This window comes from Pogona vitticeps, chromosome 1 (genome assembly GCF_051106095.1).
Source record: "Pogona vitticeps strain Pit_001003342236 chromosome 1, PviZW2.1, whole genome shotgun sequence".
Taxonomy (NCBI): Eukaryota; Metazoa; Chordata; class Lepidosauria; order Squamata; family Agamidae; genus Pogona; species Pogona vitticeps.
Window position 1 is genome coordinate 252,200,934 of NC_135783.1, and position 18,821 is coordinate 252,219,754.

Sequence of the window (18,821 nt, forward strand, 5' to 3'; positions counted from 1 at the left end):
GAAAGCAGTGATCTTAGGAAATGGAGGGATAAAGCAGCAATGAAAAGACTGCAGGATCACAGCCCTCTGATCCTGCAGTCCCACTGGGCTTAGGAAGTGGCGGGAAAAGCGGCGATCAAAGGGCTGCAGGATCAAAGGACTGTGACCCTGCAGTGCTTTGATCCCTCTCTCCTTCCGTGTATAAGACATCCCTCAATTTTTAGTCTAAAGATTTTAGATAAAAGTATCATCTTATACACGGAAAAATACAGCAACAATTGCATCATGTCATTTTGCACAAAAAGTTGGCAATTTTGTGCAGAGCATTATTCTTGCTAATACACTGGGAGGTTCCTCGTCACCTTCCCTGACATGGAGAAGAATGTTGCCATTTCCTGTCCTTGTTTGTAAGGACAAGATAAGCAAAGACTTGTGTCCCTAAATATGAACAACTTTTATAGCAATTTTGGCCATCTTGGAATTATGCCTATAGCTGGCATCTACAGCTGAGTCATAAATTGTGTTTTTTGTTTTGTAAAACTCAATTTGTAGTTTTTTTCTCTTCAGTAATAAAATTCTGTGGTGAGCCCCCTGAAAAGCTGGTGCGTCTTTTATATTCTTACAATAGCAAAGCATATGGTGTATTCCCTCTGTAATGTGTTTATTAGTACAGATTGCTATAAGATATTCAGGTATTTGTAGAAACATGATGACTATAAAATAATACTGACATTGAAGGAAGCCATAACTCCCAAGGTCTCTAACAGGAGTTGTATGGAAATAACCTCTCAAACAGATCTGTTCTAACTCTTTTGTTAAGTGAGGGATAATAGATACTAACATTACCTCGGGAGAGGAAAAATAACTTTGTCCTGTTCTTCACTGTGGTACTGCTTTGTGAAATGAAACTGTTATTAGGTATTCTTGTACTTGACAAATGTCTACTTTTCTGAGGTGCAACATGGCATGTGCAAGCATCTTTGAAAACACTGAAATTTGAGTTTTCCAAAGTTTGGCAATTTAGGGGTTAAAGGGATTTTGAGATTAAAGACTGAGCAACCGAGAATAATTTAACTACGTTGCTGAGAGCAATCTAACAAAAAGAACTAAAACATGTGTTTTGAAAGATCAAAATAAGGCTTGCTTTGAAAGGGTTACAGATAGCAACCAGCATTTATGGATTTTCAGAAATGGATCATTCTGTTATAGAACAATGGAGAGAGAAAAAAATCAGTCACACATCAGGGGAATAAGAATTGTACAACCAGAATACATTAACATTAAGAAGGGTGGGAAAAAAACACCAAACCACTAAATTCAGAGATATGTATAGAAAAGATTTTGGGCATGTAACTAGCTTTTGAAGAAGAAAAAAAAGTCAGATCAAAATATGTGCCCAATTAGCAATGAAATAGAGGTTGAAGGAGAAGGGGTTTTCAATGCAGTGGCATTGAATGGTTGAATTGTTCCTATCAGGATGAAAAAAGAAACTGAGGGCGTGATCAGATGGCAAGAAGAGAACTGGGCATAATTTTGGGCAGGAATGGCATGAGCAAAATGATTTGTGGAGGTAAGAAGAAGGGAGCCATAGATAATTATTTCTGTTCTGAATACAGAAACTCTAGACACTCAGATGGGATTGAATATTAAGAAACACCAAACTTCATGAGAGTTTTCCAATTAGGTGAAAATGGTTATCTCTAAAGACACATTCCTTCTAAACTATTTTGCCTGCACAATCACACTTTGCAAATGAGGACTGTGCGTACTTCCTGATGATCAATCGCTAAACAGGCATACGCTAATTTACAACATGGAAACCTGGGGAAACATGAAGAAACCTCGTGCTTATTTAACATCCAGAGGAAGGCTTGTTTCTTTTGTTTATAATTAATTAAAGAACAATTACAAATAACAAAATTAAAACTAAAATACAAACTCAATAGTGACTACACACAATACACATTGAACTTTCCCCACCCGTGCCACCTTCACCCTTGGGACTAGGTGACCAATAATATCAGTTGATACCCCTTTTCACCCCATAGCTTTCCAAAAATACATTGATTCTTTTGCCCTTCCTCTTTGGAAAGACATACTCTAAGTATAAAGTTCATACATCTTTGAAATCATTAGACTTTACCAGTCCTCTTCCTATTTTCATTTCACATTAGCTTATCATTAATTGCTAAGGTCCACATTTCTTTATACCAATCTTCAAGATTAATTTGTTTGTCGCTTTTCCAATTCTTTGCAAATATTAATCTTGCTACTGTAGCTATCATAACAACTAAATTTCTGATCTTTTTTCAAATTATCATTCTTAATTATGTTCAGGAGGGCAATAATTGATAATATCTGAATATCACATCCAATAAATTTTCTAATTTCCTTTAAAAAAGTGCCCGCTTTTTCTTTCTTATTTCACATGTCCACCACATATGCATATAGGCCCCTTTTTCTTTTTTGCATCTCCAGCATTGAGATCACATATTTTTAATTATATTCAGTCTTTTCAGTCTTATTGGAGTTAAATACCATCTCCATGTTACCTTATAAGAATTTTCTTTTACCATTATAGACATATTCTTCATTATTCTTTGTGACCATATCTTGTTCTGATCCTCTCCTTCAATTCCTTCCTCAGCGTCCTCTTGCTACTGTTTTTTCATTATCGCTTGTTAATCCTTATTTTTAATTTTTATTCATTTTCAATAGGGATAGGCGTGTTCAAGTCCTGAAGATACTAACATTTTATAAATTACCGTATTTTTTGCACCATAAGACGCACTTTTCCCCCACAAAACTGGGGGGTGGAAAGTCTATGCGTCTTATGAAGTGAAGAAAACAGATTATATTTTCCTGTTTTCTTCTCCTAAAAAATTGGTGCGTCTTATGGAAAGGTGCGTCTTATGGAGCGAAAAATACGGTACACTAACTGTTCCCTTTCTTTTGCTTCCTTCTTCATGATCTTCTCTTTGTTTGATAATCTCCTCAAATTTTGTCATTTTTCTAATCTCCCCTTCTTTTCTTGTCCACTCTCGAGTCCAACTTTCCATCTGGAATATGTTTAAACAGGATATTCTCTCTTCTTCCCCCAAAGTTTCCTTTATAGTATTTTTATCTTTTATCATATTTCCAACTCTTTATTGTATTTAACCCCTTCTCTATTCATACTTCTTTAAGTTTATTTTAAAGAGTTTTTGGGAAACTACGTTTCCTCCACTACTTGTAGCAATGGTGAAATAGGTGGACTCAGTTGTGAGACAGAAGGCTGGAGGGATACTTCACTCGCTGGACAGCCATCCCTCTTCCACAACAATGCCAGTACCAGAACCTACGGAGAAAGCTTAACAAGGACGGAAATAGAGGAACTGAGTGAAGAGATACAGAAAATAAGGATGAGGGAGGTTCAAGAGGAAAAGGCGGGAAAGGAGAGGAAAAAGAGGGTTGAGTTTGAGGCAGGAACAGGGGAGGTAAAAAGGAGAGAGAGTCATTTGCTGCCCGGTTGGGAATGGGTGTGGATGGAAGATCCCTGGAGGGGATTATGGGAGAGGCTAAGAGTGCCTAAGGAGGAGGCTGATTATAGAAGGAGAAGAGAGATTCCACCCAGACCCTCTTATTGGGGAGAAGCTGAGGTGAGAGAGTGGAGGAGGAGAGTGAGAGAGGAGAAAGAGAGAGTTGAGAGAGAAAAGAGAGAAAGGCTGGAATGGAGAATAAGAGAGATGAGGAGGAAGAGTTACAGGGAGGGCCCTGGGAGAACTGAGACCCCAAGAGACAAACCCTGTGGAATGATGATTGGGATGACGAGACTGGGCCCTTGCTGGAAGGTTCGATGGGGCAGACCATAAGAGACTGGGTCCCTTCAGATCTACCAGGACTATGAAACACTAGTTGTGGGAATCCGTTCCTGTTCAAAGATTGGAAACTCCTTCAAGACCTTTCGGCAGAAGGAGAAAAGACTCACAATCATGTTGCAGACACTTGTTTATTGTTAAATGTACCAATAAATTTTTCTCCTGTTTTGAAGCAACAAAAATCTACTGATTTCTTTGAGTCGAGCATGGAGCCAAAGGTCAAACTCTCACATCAGTATATATTTATAAATTTTCCAGCACTCGACCATATTCATCAGAAAGGGATTAGTTCTTTTCTTAATTTCTTCTACAATTTTTTCTTTTAAATAAAAGCCCTCCATTCTATCAGGGTGTTCTGGCATTTCCAGTTCCCTCCATATTAGGTTTCTATTGTGTACTATAATACCTGGTATATGCCTAAGTTGATTTGTGATGTAATATAATTTAATATTAGGTAGTCCAAGCCTTCCTTCTTTTTGTGGAATATACCATAGCCTCCTATTGATCTTTGTTCACGTATTTCCATTACAATAATGATTTATTAACTTCTGCCATTCTTTCAAATATATTTCTCCAAACTTTATTGGAAGCATCGAAAATACAATCTTTATTTTACATAACGCTATTCTACCAAACCAAGGCAATTTTAATTTTTGGTACTGATTTATCTCTTCATTAATTTCTTTCTTCAATTTGTCCATATTTAATTTAATTATATCTTGTAAATGCCATGTAATATAAATTCTTAAATATTTAATTACACTCTCTAGGAAGGCTTGCTTCTAATAACATACTAACTGTATCATAGACTCAGTCACAAAGCAAAAAGCAGGTTTATTGATAGGTAGGTTGCAAAACTGGCTTGTGGAGCAAATTGACTCAGTAAAACTTGACCTTATTAGACATTTTCCAATGTTACTGGATTGAGGCAAAACACTGGATTCTTTTCCTGCCAGTTCCATTCTTGTAACATAAACCGGGAGCTATAAAAGTGTAAAACCATTTAAAAGTTTCAATGCAGTGAATTTTGACAAGAAAATTAAAATTGAAATAAAATCTTTTTTGATAGGGGGTGCCTATTAGGCAAGATTATCTAAAAGTGTTAGTTGGGAGGGAGGGAAGAGTTTGAGATGATGGTCACCAACAAAGGTGCTTGAACAAACATCCCAGTGCAGTTTTGCTTTTGAGATAGCATGACCCAAAGGAAGCTATTATTTTGACTTTTCCAAAGACCAGAATACAGTTTCCTTCCAAATTGCCAGCAGACAAAGCAGAAAAGTTGTGTGGTATCTTAAATACTACACATTTATTATAGTGCCAGTATTTGTGAACAGGGATGTGGTGGCGCTGTGGGCTAAACCGCAGAAGCCTGTGCTGCAGGGTCAGAAGACCAGCAGTCGTAAGATCGAATCCACGCGACGGAGTGAGCGCCCGTCGCTTGTCCCAGCTCCCGCCAACCTAGCGGTTCGAAAGCATGCAAATGCAAGTAGATAAATAGGGACCACCTCGGTGGGAAGATAACAGCGTTCCGTGTCTAAGTCGCACTGGCCATGTGACCACGGAAGATTGTCTTCGGACAAACGCTGGCTCTATGGCTTGGAAACGGGGATGAGCACCGCCCCCCAGAGTCGAACACGACTGGACAAAAATTGTCAAGGGGAACCTTTACCTTTACCTTTTTATTTGTGAACACACAAAGCCACTTCCTTGGATGCATGCTTCCAAATGGGAGGCTCTTTCTGAAATAGCAGGATGTATGGGTACATTATAATAGTTTCTACCATCTTAAGTTGTTGCAGTGGTTTATTGTATCATATCTTCCTCACCCCCCACCCCCACTCTGGTTGTTTAGATCTAGGATCTGCAACAAGATGGCCTTCAGCTGCTATGAGGACTGCCTCGGCCCAGTTGTCATTAACCTCCAGACCTCAGACTGCACAGAGACCTCCCAGTGCCCATTTGCTGTCCAGTTGTAGCACGCTCCTGGAAACTAGCATCGGGGAGGAGATGCTGCCTGAAGATGATGCTAGTGACTTGACCCATGGTAATGGAATAGCTTTCATTCCTCTTGCCTAGCACTTTTCTTAAACCTCTCTTTGAAGGAATGGGTGCACTCATGTGATGATGAAACGTTCTCTCTCGGATACACTTTTTTGAACATGTGTTCATTTGTTGTAAGTGCTTGACATATGTACTGTATTTCTATGCCCATGTTTTTCAGGAGATCTTTGTCTAAATAAGGATACTTACACAGATTATACCAGGCATCGTCAATTAGTGTGTTCTTTTATTGATAAATTTACTTATTAAGTAGTACAGCTTTTTAACTCTGTTGTCTGCTGTGTTATAACTTGTTTGCTGCTAGATCTCACTAGACAGGAAATTTAACTGTGCTTAGATATTGAGGGATAGGTTGCACGTTATGTTGCCTTCAGTTGAATGAACTGAAGCACACTTGGGCACTTTATCATTACTAGCTTTTTCCTGGCTCATCATCTCACAATTTCATATTGTTTTTGGGTAGTAGTTGGGCCATCAGAAATGTATTCATCTAATTTATGCATGATTTTTCTACCAAAGAAGGTGCTCAAATCACAATGGTGGGAAGTCCACTGTTTTCTTTCCCAAAATCCATTCTTTTCCCGAAATATAGAAAATGAATAAAACTGCCACCTTTTACCTGTTAACAGCCTGGATGTGTTGGTAGAGGAAAGATGTTTTAAGGGTGTGAAAAGGCAAAATAGAACAAACTCATTTCTTTTCTTCAGGTGTCAGCAGAGTTATATGTGGGAACCCTATCAAAGCTCTTCATGCACGGAGGCAAAAACTGGGTGTAAGTTTCCTTCCAAAGTATTTATCTTTTTCTCCCCCTCCCCATTCTAATGTGATATGAATTCTGAAGAAATAAGAGTCTTACAGAATTTCCTGTGTTTTAATGGTCTGTGGAAACACTTTCCATAAGAAGCAGACTTTGGAGAGGTTCCAGAGTGAGGTCTGCTTCCAGAGTCAAGGAGTGATGCAGAGCCTTCTGTTTCCTAGTAGGGTGTTTTAGTGCAAGAATAATGGGAACTAGTAATGGGAACTTGTACATATTTGCATCCCATTGCAAATAAAACCCAGGCTAGTTTCATCGATATCTCCTTCATTTCCATGAGACAAATTATATAACTGTTATCCGGGGTAGCTAAGAAAACAATAAAACCTTCCTATCACAAACCAGATGTTATGGTCACTAGAAGAATATTACATCCCACCATGACCCTTTCTTTGAAAGTTGTCCTGTATATTTTCAAAATTACACCAGATCAGAGAGGCCCACACTAACCAGTCATCCACACTACCCTCACTTTCCTGGTGTAGCAAAATCCAGGAGGGACAAATGTGCTGATTTTTGCTTCTGCGAAGTTCCCTTCCAACACCTTAGTCCTCTCTGACTAAAGAGTGCTTCCAGGGAATTGCCCCAAATTCTCAAGGTTAAGCTCTTTTAACTCTTACACCAACCCTGCAAGATAAGAATGCCAAAATTAGCCACAAAATACATAGGCTCCCAGTAGATGGTTGAGGCAAGACCTGTTTGTTAGTACCACCATACCTCTTACTCCAAAATGACCAAACAGTTGTAAAATGTTATATTTTATTAGCCAAAAGAGCCAATAATTCAAAACAGTTTCAAAACCCACAGAAATAGTCAAAAGATTGTGGAGCAAATAAGCAATCAAAAAGGGCTAGGCAAGTATAATTCCAGAACAATCCCATAAGAAAATAAGAAAGCTAGCTAACCTAAGGTAGTACTTACATCCTAGCATAGCTTCAGCATAATTCCTGAGCAGAGTGATAAACATAGAATTCTCCTAGGAGATAGCTAGGCTAAGTAACCTCCATTTCCAATTATATATTCAAACTTCCAGTTTCCAGACTTTCCAGGAAATCTGCCAATCAGGCTTCAAATTGCCATGAATCTTTGTGAAGAAGAGAGTAACTTCATTCAGCTGAAACCATTCTGCTAATTAACTCAGTCTAACCTTGAAATTTCCATTCTCATAAAGACAAGTCACAGATGGTTGCTGCCTTCCAATTACAGTGGGGTCTTGATTTAAGAACGGCTTGAGTTAAGAACATTTTGACTTAAGAACCGCTCTCATAGGAAAATATTGACTTGACTTAAGTACTTAGATTTGAGTTACAAACTGAAAAAAACCCACGTGGGAGGCAGGGAAAGTGCAAAAAGTGAACTTTCAGTTAACTGTTGGCCAGTGAAAAGGGTGCCTGTCTGCTTCCTCACTCCTCCCAGCGTTTAGAGAGTGGATTGGGAGACAGTCTTCGGACTGCCTGGTACTGCCTGGACTGTCTTTTCCCTGCCTTCCCTGAACCTTTCTTGACCTAAGAAAAAAAGAAACAAAATATCCCCCTCTAGTGGTCGAAGGCAGAATAGCAGCTTCCCATTAGTTTCTATGGACGGAAAAGAGCAGATACGGATCAAATGGTTTTCAATGCATTCCTATGGGAAATGCAGATTTGACCTGAGAACTTTTTGACTTGAGAACCACCTTCCAATATGGATTAAGTTCTCAAGTCAAGCCCCCACTGTACCAGTGGACAATTTTCACTTTCTCTCGTGCACATCACCCCAAAGCTTTGTCTGCCAGAAACAGTGATCCCCCATTTTCCCAGTCTCCTAATAGTGGCCATCCATTTTATGGGGAAAATGCAGTTGTGCCTCGACTTATGAACTTAATCTGTATTGGAATGGTGTTCGTAAGTCGAAATGTTCATAAGTCGAAGCACCATTTCTCATAGGAATGCACTGAAAATTGATTAATCTGTTCTGGCCGGGGAGAAAATCACCGAAAAAAATAAAAACAACACAGCAAGCCCGGTTGGAAGACGCTCTGTTGCTGAGGTTTAAGAAGAAGAAAAAACCTCCAAAAACAAACACTAAAGCCACCTCCGTTGCTGAGGTTTAAGAAGAAAAAAACCTCCAAAAATAAACAGCAAAGCCACCAACAACACAGCACAGAAACATACCCGCCCCAGCCAAAACCCACTCAGAACTGTTTTTAAAAGAAGAAAACAGTAGCTTACCTCCTTGCACACACGCATACACACACACACACTCCGAAGCAAAAGGAGGCTCTTTCAAGCCTCTGATGACAATACACTAACTGCCAAAAGTGAAAGAGCTACAGTACACAGCAGCCTCATCACCACCTACAGTTAGAAATCTGAATTGCCCGCCTTTTTCCCCTGCCTGTTTCTGTTTGTAAGTGGAAGCTCCGTTCGCAAGTTGAAGCAAAATGTAGCGACTGGAGCTGTATGTAAGTCGAAATGTTTGTAAGTAGGGACGTTCGTAAGTCGAGGCACCACTGTAAAGCTTTGTGCCAAGGGACATTAGTGTAGAAAGGGGTATACGCCTTCCACTACCCCAAGCAGTGCTCACTTGCTCTCTTTCAACATTTGTGCTATATGTCTCTGTACATATTGTGATGTCCTGCACACACAGAGGAGCCTCTGCCACATGCTAACACCCTGTGGTCATTGCAATGTATAGACCATTTTAAAATATTTTTCTATAGAGCATTTAGCTAGTCTTACATCCTGAAGCTGAGGCTCCAATACTTTGGCCATCTCATGAGAAGAGAAGACTCCCTGGAAAAGACCCTGGTGTTGGGAAAGTGTGAGGGCAAGAGGAGAAGGGGACGACAGAGGATGAGATGGTTGGACAGTGTCATTGAAGCTACCAACATGAATTTGACCCAATTTCGGGAGGCAGTGGCAGACAGGAGGGTCTGGTGTGCTCTGGTCCATGGGGTCACAAAGAGTCGGATACGACTAAATGACTAAACAACAATAACATCTTGATCATCACATTCTTCAGGCAAGCCTTCATCTGTAGAAGAATTCATGCACTTTGGAAATGTGAAATGAAAGCTAACAGGGACACTCTGATTGGGACAGGTCATAGATATGTGCCCTGTCTCTTCTCCATGCCTTGTGTAAGGACTGAGGATGAAAGGAAAGAACACTGTTGTGCTACCTCATTGCCATGAATTATACATCAGATGAGACTGGCCATAGACATTGCTTTGCTCTTTTACTCCATCCTGTAGTAGTCTGCCAATCTATATCTCACTACCCGCATTCCATGCCCTAGTGATACCATAAGAAGTAGAATATGAAGAATTATTTCAAGTAAGGAAGTGATGTATAGAAATTATAATAAGAAGAAATTAAAGCAGATATCCTGTGGCACCTTGAAGACTAATGTGTTTTATTTGGCATATTCTCCTGAACTATACCCAATTTTTCGAACATATCTGATGTAGCATCTCTTGATGCATCTGAAGAGGTGGAGTGCAGTCCATAAAAGCTTATCCCAAATAAAACTTGTGAGTCTAAAGACTAAGAGGAGCCATAGGACTCTTAATCCTTTTTGCAGTAAAAGACTAACATAGCCATCACCTTGGAGAGAAACTGGGAGTTTTCAGTGAATGGTGGGCATGTTCTGACACAATTCCACTAATGTTGTAGCCTGCAGTAATGAACCTGTTCCAGTCACCATGTCATTCAACAGAACATAGCCATGACTTTGAAGGAACCAGTTCTGTAAATGGAGAAGACATCTTTGATGAGCTGACAGTCTCGAGAGAACATCATTATCAGTAAGAGTTCAGATTTAACCTCTAAACCAGGAGCCTTTAGATTTCTCAAATGAGCTCCCCAAGATAAAGCTATGTACTTACGTACATATGTACGTACGTACTTACTTATTTTCATTTATACCACCCAGGTAGTGCCAGGCACTACTCTGTGCCATTTACATTCAAAAGGAAATCCAACCAATATTAATGTAATAACAGATAATCAGTAATAACATTTTAAAAAATGAACATCTAATCTAATAAATCTAGTATGACTTTAACTTTCCATTTTGCTGAGAGTAAAGGATGCATGTCCACACTACATCTCGTGGTCTTAAACATACACATTGTAGTAGTGAAAGCTATGGAAACTTGGGCTTTAACAGTCCAACCACATTCTTTGAGGACTTTGCTGTAGATTCTCATATGAATAAATTGAGACATTCCACTTTCTCTCTGTTCCTACTGACATAACATTAAATATTTTGACCAACTTACAGCAGTGCTTCTCATGTGTCAGTTCATATATAATCTCTTAACAGAACTGATGACTTGCTTCTAAGCAAGTCCATACTACCATTTAATTTGCTAAAAATTAAAGTGGTATAACGAGAACACTTAATGGGACAGGTTTTCAAAAACAAAAGGAAACAACAGTATCTTTTCTCACTTCTTTAATACCACAAGAGAAAGAGCCAAATGAGCAACAACTCACAAGAGAGAGTCTCAAAGCTCTCAGAGGAGCTCTTGGCAGCAGTTGTTGAAGTGCGGTTTCTTCCCAAGGGAGCCTTGCAGTGGCCCAAACCAGAACAGCACCTAAAAGCATCCCAAGATATTGAGTAGCCTGGAAGCCTTACTTTCAGCACCAGAATTGTAGCTCATGTTAGAAGATGTTAATGCAGAATGTTTTGTTCTTGTTCAGATAGAAAAAATGTATGTCTTAATTATAACAAAGTATCTTTTTGATCTTTAAATTTGTTGTCAAATCTACCAGGGTTGGGGAAGGATGAACATCTAACTAAATAGCTAAAACCTCTGGCAGGCACTTGCAAGCCCTCCAAAGGGAGACGTCTCTCCAGGTACTAAAAGTAAAACACAATGAAGAGGAGCAGGAAGACCACACCTTGAATGACAGCTGTGATGAAGACCTGAAAGAAACCATTCAGGAGGACATAGTAAAAATCACATCATCCCATTCCTCTTGCCAGTCATCATCAGGTACATTACTAATGAGGATTATCCAGATGTCGAATGCACCACACAAGTCGGCAGTGTTAAACCAAGCAAGTTGCCCTGGGTGGTGGGGAGGAATTTTCTATCCAGAAACATGTGAATCTCGATGCTGTTTGTAGAGATGTGATAAGTATCCCGTCATTCTAAACTGACATTTTACAAGGCACCTCCAATGTTAGCAATAAGGGAAAGGAAAAGAGTTCTGAGGCACACCAAAGATCTGTTGCACAGGATAATTTGGCCTGCTCCTTTTTATTATAGTGAATCTATATAGATGTTTGTTGACTCTAGATCTGCATTAGGAGAACTTACATTTTTCTAGAAATGAAAGTGGAAGAAGCTATCAAACAGAAAGTAGAAGTAACTGGTAACATGCCTTTAAAACAAAAAAAATGCTTGTTACTGTTACTATGGAATTAGTAACACAACCACCTACTGATATGATTAGATTTAGAGCAGGCTTGTCCAGTCTGCGGCCCAGGTCTGCTCGTAATGTGGCCCAGTGCAATTTTTTATTTTAAAAGAAATTCCAAAGTTTCAAATTACACTGCCGGCGCTTGCGGCCAGAATGTGGCCGGGGCATGTCACAACAGTAGAGGGGGAGAGAGGGAAGGAAGAAAGGAGTGGGAGGGGATGGGACGGGGGGCTGCATGACTGTATTGCGTCGTCCCCAAAAAATTGGTGGACCCCCTCCCGCCGGAGTTGAAGCTGGCAGCCTCTGCTGTCTGAGATCGCAGCTGCTGGTAAGCGCGCTTGGAGCGGGGCTGCAGAGGACGGCTAGGGCTGCCCCCCCATGTGGCCTAAACCAAATGTATGTGCGGCCCAAACCAAATTTCATCTTCTAATGTGGCCCATGGAAGGTGAAAGTTTGGACACCCCTGATTTAGAGTGTAGCAACCAAGGGCTGAACTGCACAGTGTGTGTGGCTTAGGTTGACAGTTGGAACCATGGTCACTTTTCCTTATAGATCCCAAACAACTCACTCCAAGCTTCTATTCCTCTTAATCAGTGAGTCTCCTGAGGTAGACTAGACATATCAATTCTATCTGAGTCCCTTTAGAGACTTTGGGATGAGGGCAAGAAGATGGGGAAGAAACCAATAGGAAGTTACTAAAAGCAAGAAGTTAGCTGTACTGGAGAGAACACCCCCACAGCTGACATCACAGCTAATGCCAGGAGAGTTCTAACTGACGTACCTTCAGTGGTTCCCAGCCTTGGGTAACCCAGGTGTTCATGGACTCCCAGAAGCCTTTATCACCAGCTATGCTGGCCAGGAGTTCTGGGAGTTGCAGTCCAAGAACACTTGGGTTGCCCAAGGTTGGGAACCACTGCTCCATAGGAACCATCCTTCTTCAGAACAACAACAACAAAAAAGCAAAGCGAGCTGCTTATATCCCGCCCCATAGCGCTTCAAGCACTCTCTGGGCGGTTTACAATTTTTAATTATGCAGGCTACACATTGCCCCCCCCCCCAGCAAGCTGGGTACTCATTTTACCGACCTCGGAAGGATAGAAGGCTGAGTCAACCTTGAGCCGGCTACCTGGGATTTGAACCCCAGGTCGTGAGCACAGTTTTAGCTGCAATACAGCGGTTTAACCACTGTGCCACGAGGAAACAAGGAAACAGATGGGAATAATATCTGGAAGGACCCAGGCTGAACGCCTCTCCCTCCAAAAAAATCAAATAAAAAAATTCCCAAGTGAGGCAAAATAATCCTGATGTGGAAGTAAACAGATTGATTTGAGTCTCCAGTAGTTTCACATGTTAAACTAATCTGAATCAATGGGTGACTGAACCACCTCCTAAACAAGAGCAAATATTATGTGTGAATGAGCCCTGACATTTTCTCATTATTTCAGACTTTTACTGAGGTGATCGGAGGGAATTCCTAACCAGTCTGAGAGTTTTTTTAATTGATTTGTTTTTTTAAAGCACCCCAAAGCAAGGCACTACTGTTATTAATATGACTGCTTGCAAGCAAAAAACACCAAATTGCTTTCCTCAAAAAGTTACACTAATCTCTTGGCTTTTGAAATAATATTTCCAAACTCTTGACAAAATTTGCAGCAATACAACTGCAAATCCGTGCCCAGACCCTGTTGTCCAAAACTTTCAGCTCTACCTGCTGCTTCTTTCAGCTCCACTCCAAGTACCTCCTACCAGATCCATTCACTGTTTTTAATATTTTAAAATAACTCAACCTTTTGCTTAGGAGAAAACTCAGTCTGACAGATGGTGGCTTGTGAGAAATAAAACCCAAAATGTTCAAGAAGTCGCACCAGACTAAAGCTTCTTTACAAAATAGCATCTAGGACAGAACATTTTTTTCCATTTTATATTGAATCTGAATAATAAGAGGGGTTGGCTTCTGTTGCACATGCAACAGGGAGCAAGTTTCATTGAATGTCATGGAGTTCACTTCAGAATGCATATGCATGGAAATGTGCTGTCAGTTCTTCAGTGTTATAGAACTCCTCATTCCTGAACAGGTGGGAGGTCAAGTTATTCATCTCACCCTGGTAAAAGCAAACATTCCTAACCCCAAATTTATAAATGATTCTTGACTATAGGGGTTGTTGGCTTATTTGTGTTGGGTAAGAGGTTTCAAACTGGCTTAAATGCTGTCCTTGTAAATTGATACACTTTCCTTGACATTTCAGATTCATTGCATGTTCTGGAAAATGTGTTACCCATCATTGCAAAGCCCTTTCTCATACCCTCTCCTCCGAAATGTCCATCACCTGCATCTGGACAGGGCATGACAGCTGGTCCTTTCAGAGCCAGACACCTGAAAGTACCTGGTTCAAAGAAGCAAGCTCTACTAAAGCCAGAATCTCCGTCAGTTGTGAACAGAGATACAGTACAACATGTGGTGGAGAAGACTACAATGCTCCATCTCCAGGGAAAAGCTGATGCCTCATCATTCTTAGGGCAGAGGCACAGGACTTGTGGTATTGACACCAAGCATTGGAAACCCATTTTAGGACCAACCAAAGACAGGTTTGGTTATGTAGGCAGTCTTTTTGCCATTATTGCTAAACTAAATAGAAACGAATGTGCATAGGATAAAGGCTGATTCATAGCTATAATCCAGGACTGAACTAGATGTGCTTTGGGCCTGTTGACTTGAGTAGGCTTGAGCATATACTTCCAGAGGCTTCACAGATAACTTATGTCCAAGCACATTTCCACAGCATATAACTCCCTTTCACACCCTATTTATAGATTACACATTTTTGTCTGCAACAAACAGCACAGTACTAACACATATTCATTGTGCTACTAATAGTTACTCTACAACTAAGAGTGCAGCCACATTGCTAAAAATGCAGGAAATGGAACTGGGACAGGTTGATTCAGGTTTTTTTTCAGTTGATCACATAACACAAAGGGGAATATGAATCAGCCCAGAGTTCCCCTCCGTCCAATCTGTTGTTTTTACTTCTGCCACCGGAGCTTCTCTCTCTTTTTTAAAAAAAATTACATCCATTTGTATTAGTTCAAACAATGAGATCAATTGAACAGATGCAGAAAAGTTGCCACACCAGCACACACTGGTAGGAATGGCAAGCACAGCTGAACACCCTGTGAAAGAAGCAAAATAAATAAATAAATAAATAAATAAAATAAAATAAAACAAAACATGGGCAAACAGGATTGCACTGGTTATATCTGTGAGGAAAAAATCAAAGGCCCTCTCTCTGTCAGTCAGATTTCTCCCTCCTCCCCTACACACACACTTTTTCTTTTAAAAAGAAAAAAACAGCTTGGTGCCAGCGCTATTGCACTAGGGTCACCTAGATACCCCTTTGTAAGGCCCACCATCCAGTGGAATTTGTGGTCATGGGGTCTCCCACCAATAACTCCAGTGACTCCAGCTTGCTACTAATGGTTTTCTTTATTTTGCTAGGTGCTTTCAACAGCAATTCTGTGTTACTGCTCTCTTGGACTAGAAGGGAACTGTGTTTCCTGTACTAGTCTCCTGGATACAGTGACTAGTGACTTCTGTACTGGCCTCAGTTATTGTCACTGAAGCCAGTGGAGTCCCAGTACTAAACAGAAGTGGTTCAGAGCCAGGCTTGGAGCCCATTAACAAGGGTGTAGAGGTGGCTGGTGGCAAATGTTGGTGGCTCTGCTCCTTGAGGTGCCTCCTTCTCCTTTTGAACTAGTACTTGTGCTGTTAGTGCCTCAGCTGCGTTGGGATGGATGTCACAGGACCAGTTTGACATTTTGGACCCCACAGAGCTGGTGGGATGGAAGCTGTCTCTGGGGCTTTCATCAGTGATGTTCCTCTTACCCAGCCTTGCCCTCTTGTGACCTGGAAGTTGCCTATTGATTCATTCCATAGGTCATGTTCTTGCTCCAAGGTCAGATTAGCTTCCACACAAAACATGAGCTCCAGTACTTCCACCACTGAGTCCCAAGAGTGGCTGCACTGCCTACGTAGATGAACTGCTGGATAGCTCAGTTGCTTAGGTCTCTGGCTACAGAGCCAGAGGTTGGGAGTTTGATTCCCCATTGTGCCTCCTTGACAGGGGCTGGACTTGATGATCCATAGGGTCCCTTCCAGCTCTTTTCAAACTCAAAGGTTATTATTATAGACTCTCAGGAGGTTGTGGGATGAGAGTAGATGGCCTGCCCGGGGTGCCAGCAGCAACCCCCTCACACACACCCCAAAAAAATTCCTGTGAGGAGGGACCCCTTGTTTTACAGCTTAGGTAGCTCCCCTGTAGCTGTGCCTCCTACAAGGCTGCAATGAAGCTGCAAACAACATTTCCCTCCTTTCTCCCTGTGTGACCTGTTAATGGGGGGAAGAGATCTGGGGAAATCTGAATTCCCTGGTGCAACTTCATAGCAAATGAATGTGAGTGAATTCACATTTTCTTCACTATTCCAACAAATAATTTGTACCCAATTAAAATAAATTCACCCTTACTGTTAACTCTACACCGTTGGTATACAGAAGGTAAAACTGGATCTGCTGGTGGTTCTCTGAGTGATTGGTACAAACTTAACAAGGATTTCTGACTCCTACTAGTTGTTTGACTATGCCAGGAAATGACACCCCTCCAAAACAAAAAACAAAACAAAACCCCCTAAATTATCGTATTGAAATGAAGAAAGCTTGGAGTTTATATGGAACAACTGTGCAGTCTATTTGGTTTTGGTACCCACATTCTTCAGGGGACGTGGTGGCGCTGCGGGCTAAACCGCAGAAGCCTGTGCTTCAGGGTCAGAAGACCAAGCAGTCGTAAGATCGAATCCACACGACGGAGTGAACTCCCGTCGCTTGTCCCAGCTCCCGCCAACCTAGCGGTTCGAAAGCATGCAAATGCAAGTAGATAAATAGGGACCACTTTGGTGGGAAGGTAACAGCGTTCCGTGTCTAAGTCGCACTGGCCATGTGACCACGGAAGATTGTCTTCGGACAAAAAGCTGGCTCTATGGCTTGGAAACGGGGATGAGCACCGCTCCCTAGAGTCGAACACGACTGGACAAAAATTGTCAAGGGGAACCTTTACCTTTTACCCAAATTCTTCAGCTCATAATTCTTGAGCTCTTAATGTGTATCTTTTGCACTATGCCCTGTATGATGGATCAGATTCCACAAGGCCCCTGCTTCATGTACTGCTGAGCAATCTCCAATTCTCCATGCTGGCATGGGCGGAGGGTGGGTAGGAAACAGGTTCAGGCCTTTTTTATGCAAATATGGAGAGCCAGGTCAGGCTGTCAAAGATACATGTATTAATCACTGTGGTGTTTCTTCTCTTCAGAACTGGTGTGAACAGAAGCCTCCATATAGCAGTCGATACTTACCAACCTGTTGTTCACTCACACACAAAAACATCAGAGAGACTTGGGCTGCTGAATGTGGTCCGCCCTCTGACCGCCAAGGCTGCCCTGCAGAGCTTGCCAAACAGGCCGGATATCTCAGTGACATCTCAAAGCAAGACTCCCAAATTGTAGGAAATGTCCTGAGCAGCTGTGCAGACATTCTTGCCAAGTCACAGAAGCATTCAGCTGTTCTCTGTGTTTCCCATCTTCCGATCCAGCAACACAAGTTGGCTTCCCTGATTCATCTTGACTGCTGAGCCCGACAGTGCTCTTAGGCAAGCAAAGCAGCTTAAAGGAACAACTCAGTTTACCTCCAACAAGAGTTCAGATGCAGAGAGAGAGAGTCTGCAACTCTCTTAAGCAGCCATTTTAACAGCCTTTATAAGAAAAGCAAAGAAGGTCGGTGCCCTTCAAATGTCTACCTACCTGATGTCTAGAGCTGCTGTGTTACTGTCCTAGTGAGCCAGAGTGGGCACCCTGGCGCATTCAACAGCAGGAGGAGACAGACAGTCCTTTAGCATTCCATCAACCATCCAGGTGCAGCTTGGATGGATTCCCACTAGGAAATTGACAGACTGGGAAAGCTGTATAGCTACAACTGTCTTGGGCTGGAATTTGGTGTTCTTCAGGCAGGATCCTGATTTGTAGAACACATCTTTGATTCAGGAACTAAGTTTCAGTTGCACACTGATGCATTATTTTCAGTGTGGTGTTACTGAATAGCTCACAGGGAGTCCAGGCAGCTTTTACCATAACACTATGTTTTATTTGTGATTGGAAGAAACCCATGATATCCATCCAGAATTGCTGCCATACAGATGTATTTACATGAAATGTTTGCTAAGCATGATGATGACTGTTTTGCATTAGATGTGGATCATTCCCAGTAATCCTGCATTTACCTTGTACTGTATTCTTCATGCCTTTTTACCACAAATATACTTACCAATAAATGATCTGTGACTTATTTATCGTATCAGAAAAACAGATACAACTGCAAGCTTCTTCTAAAGGCAATACCCCTATTTTAATACCATGTTATATTTTGACTTGGTGTGAAGTGCTCTAAATTGGAGTAAGCTGGGCTAATACACATAGCCAAGCTCTTGTCAGTGCTTACAGTTTTGCCTGGCCCCATGTATACAGTCCCCTGGATGAAGTCCTCATGTGAACCAGCAACTCAAGAGACATGGCTGTCAGTGCTTGTCCTAGTGACAGCTGGAACACATGCTGCCACTGTCATGAGAACTAGTGCTGGCCATATCTGTGACCACATGG

General features: G+C 41.3%; 1 protein-coding gene across 7 annotated transcripts in view; it reads left to right on the top strand.

Moving 5' to 3' along the window:
- The window catches only part of LRRC56 (leucine rich repeat containing 56), a 66,402-nt gene extending 47,892 nt beyond the window's left edge, over positions 1 to 18,510 (top strand). For 5 of the 7 annotated variants that reach the window (XM_020784186.3, XM_078383649.1, XM_078383648.1 and 2 more), the window contains 6 exons: positions 5,689 to 5,880; positions 6,605 to 6,669; positions 10,365 to 10,495; positions 11,517 to 11,692; positions 14,369 to 14,718; positions 17,483 to 18,510. In XM_020784186.3, coding sequence (XP_020639845.3) covers positions 5,689 to 5,880; positions 6,605 to 6,669; positions 10,365 to 10,495; positions 11,517 to 11,692; positions 14,369 to 14,718; positions 17,483 to 17,800 — 1,232 coding nt within the window. In that variant the 3' untranslated portion in view covers positions 17,801 to 18,510. The remainder of the gene's footprint in view (positions 1 to 5,688; positions 5,881 to 6,604; positions 6,670 to 10,364; positions 10,496 to 11,516; positions 11,693 to 14,368; positions 14,719 to 17,482) is intronic. The other 2 variants (XM_020784189.3, XM_020784187.3) reach the window with 2 other exon arrangements.
- The last annotated feature ends 311 nt before the right edge of the window (positions 18,511 to 18,821 follow it).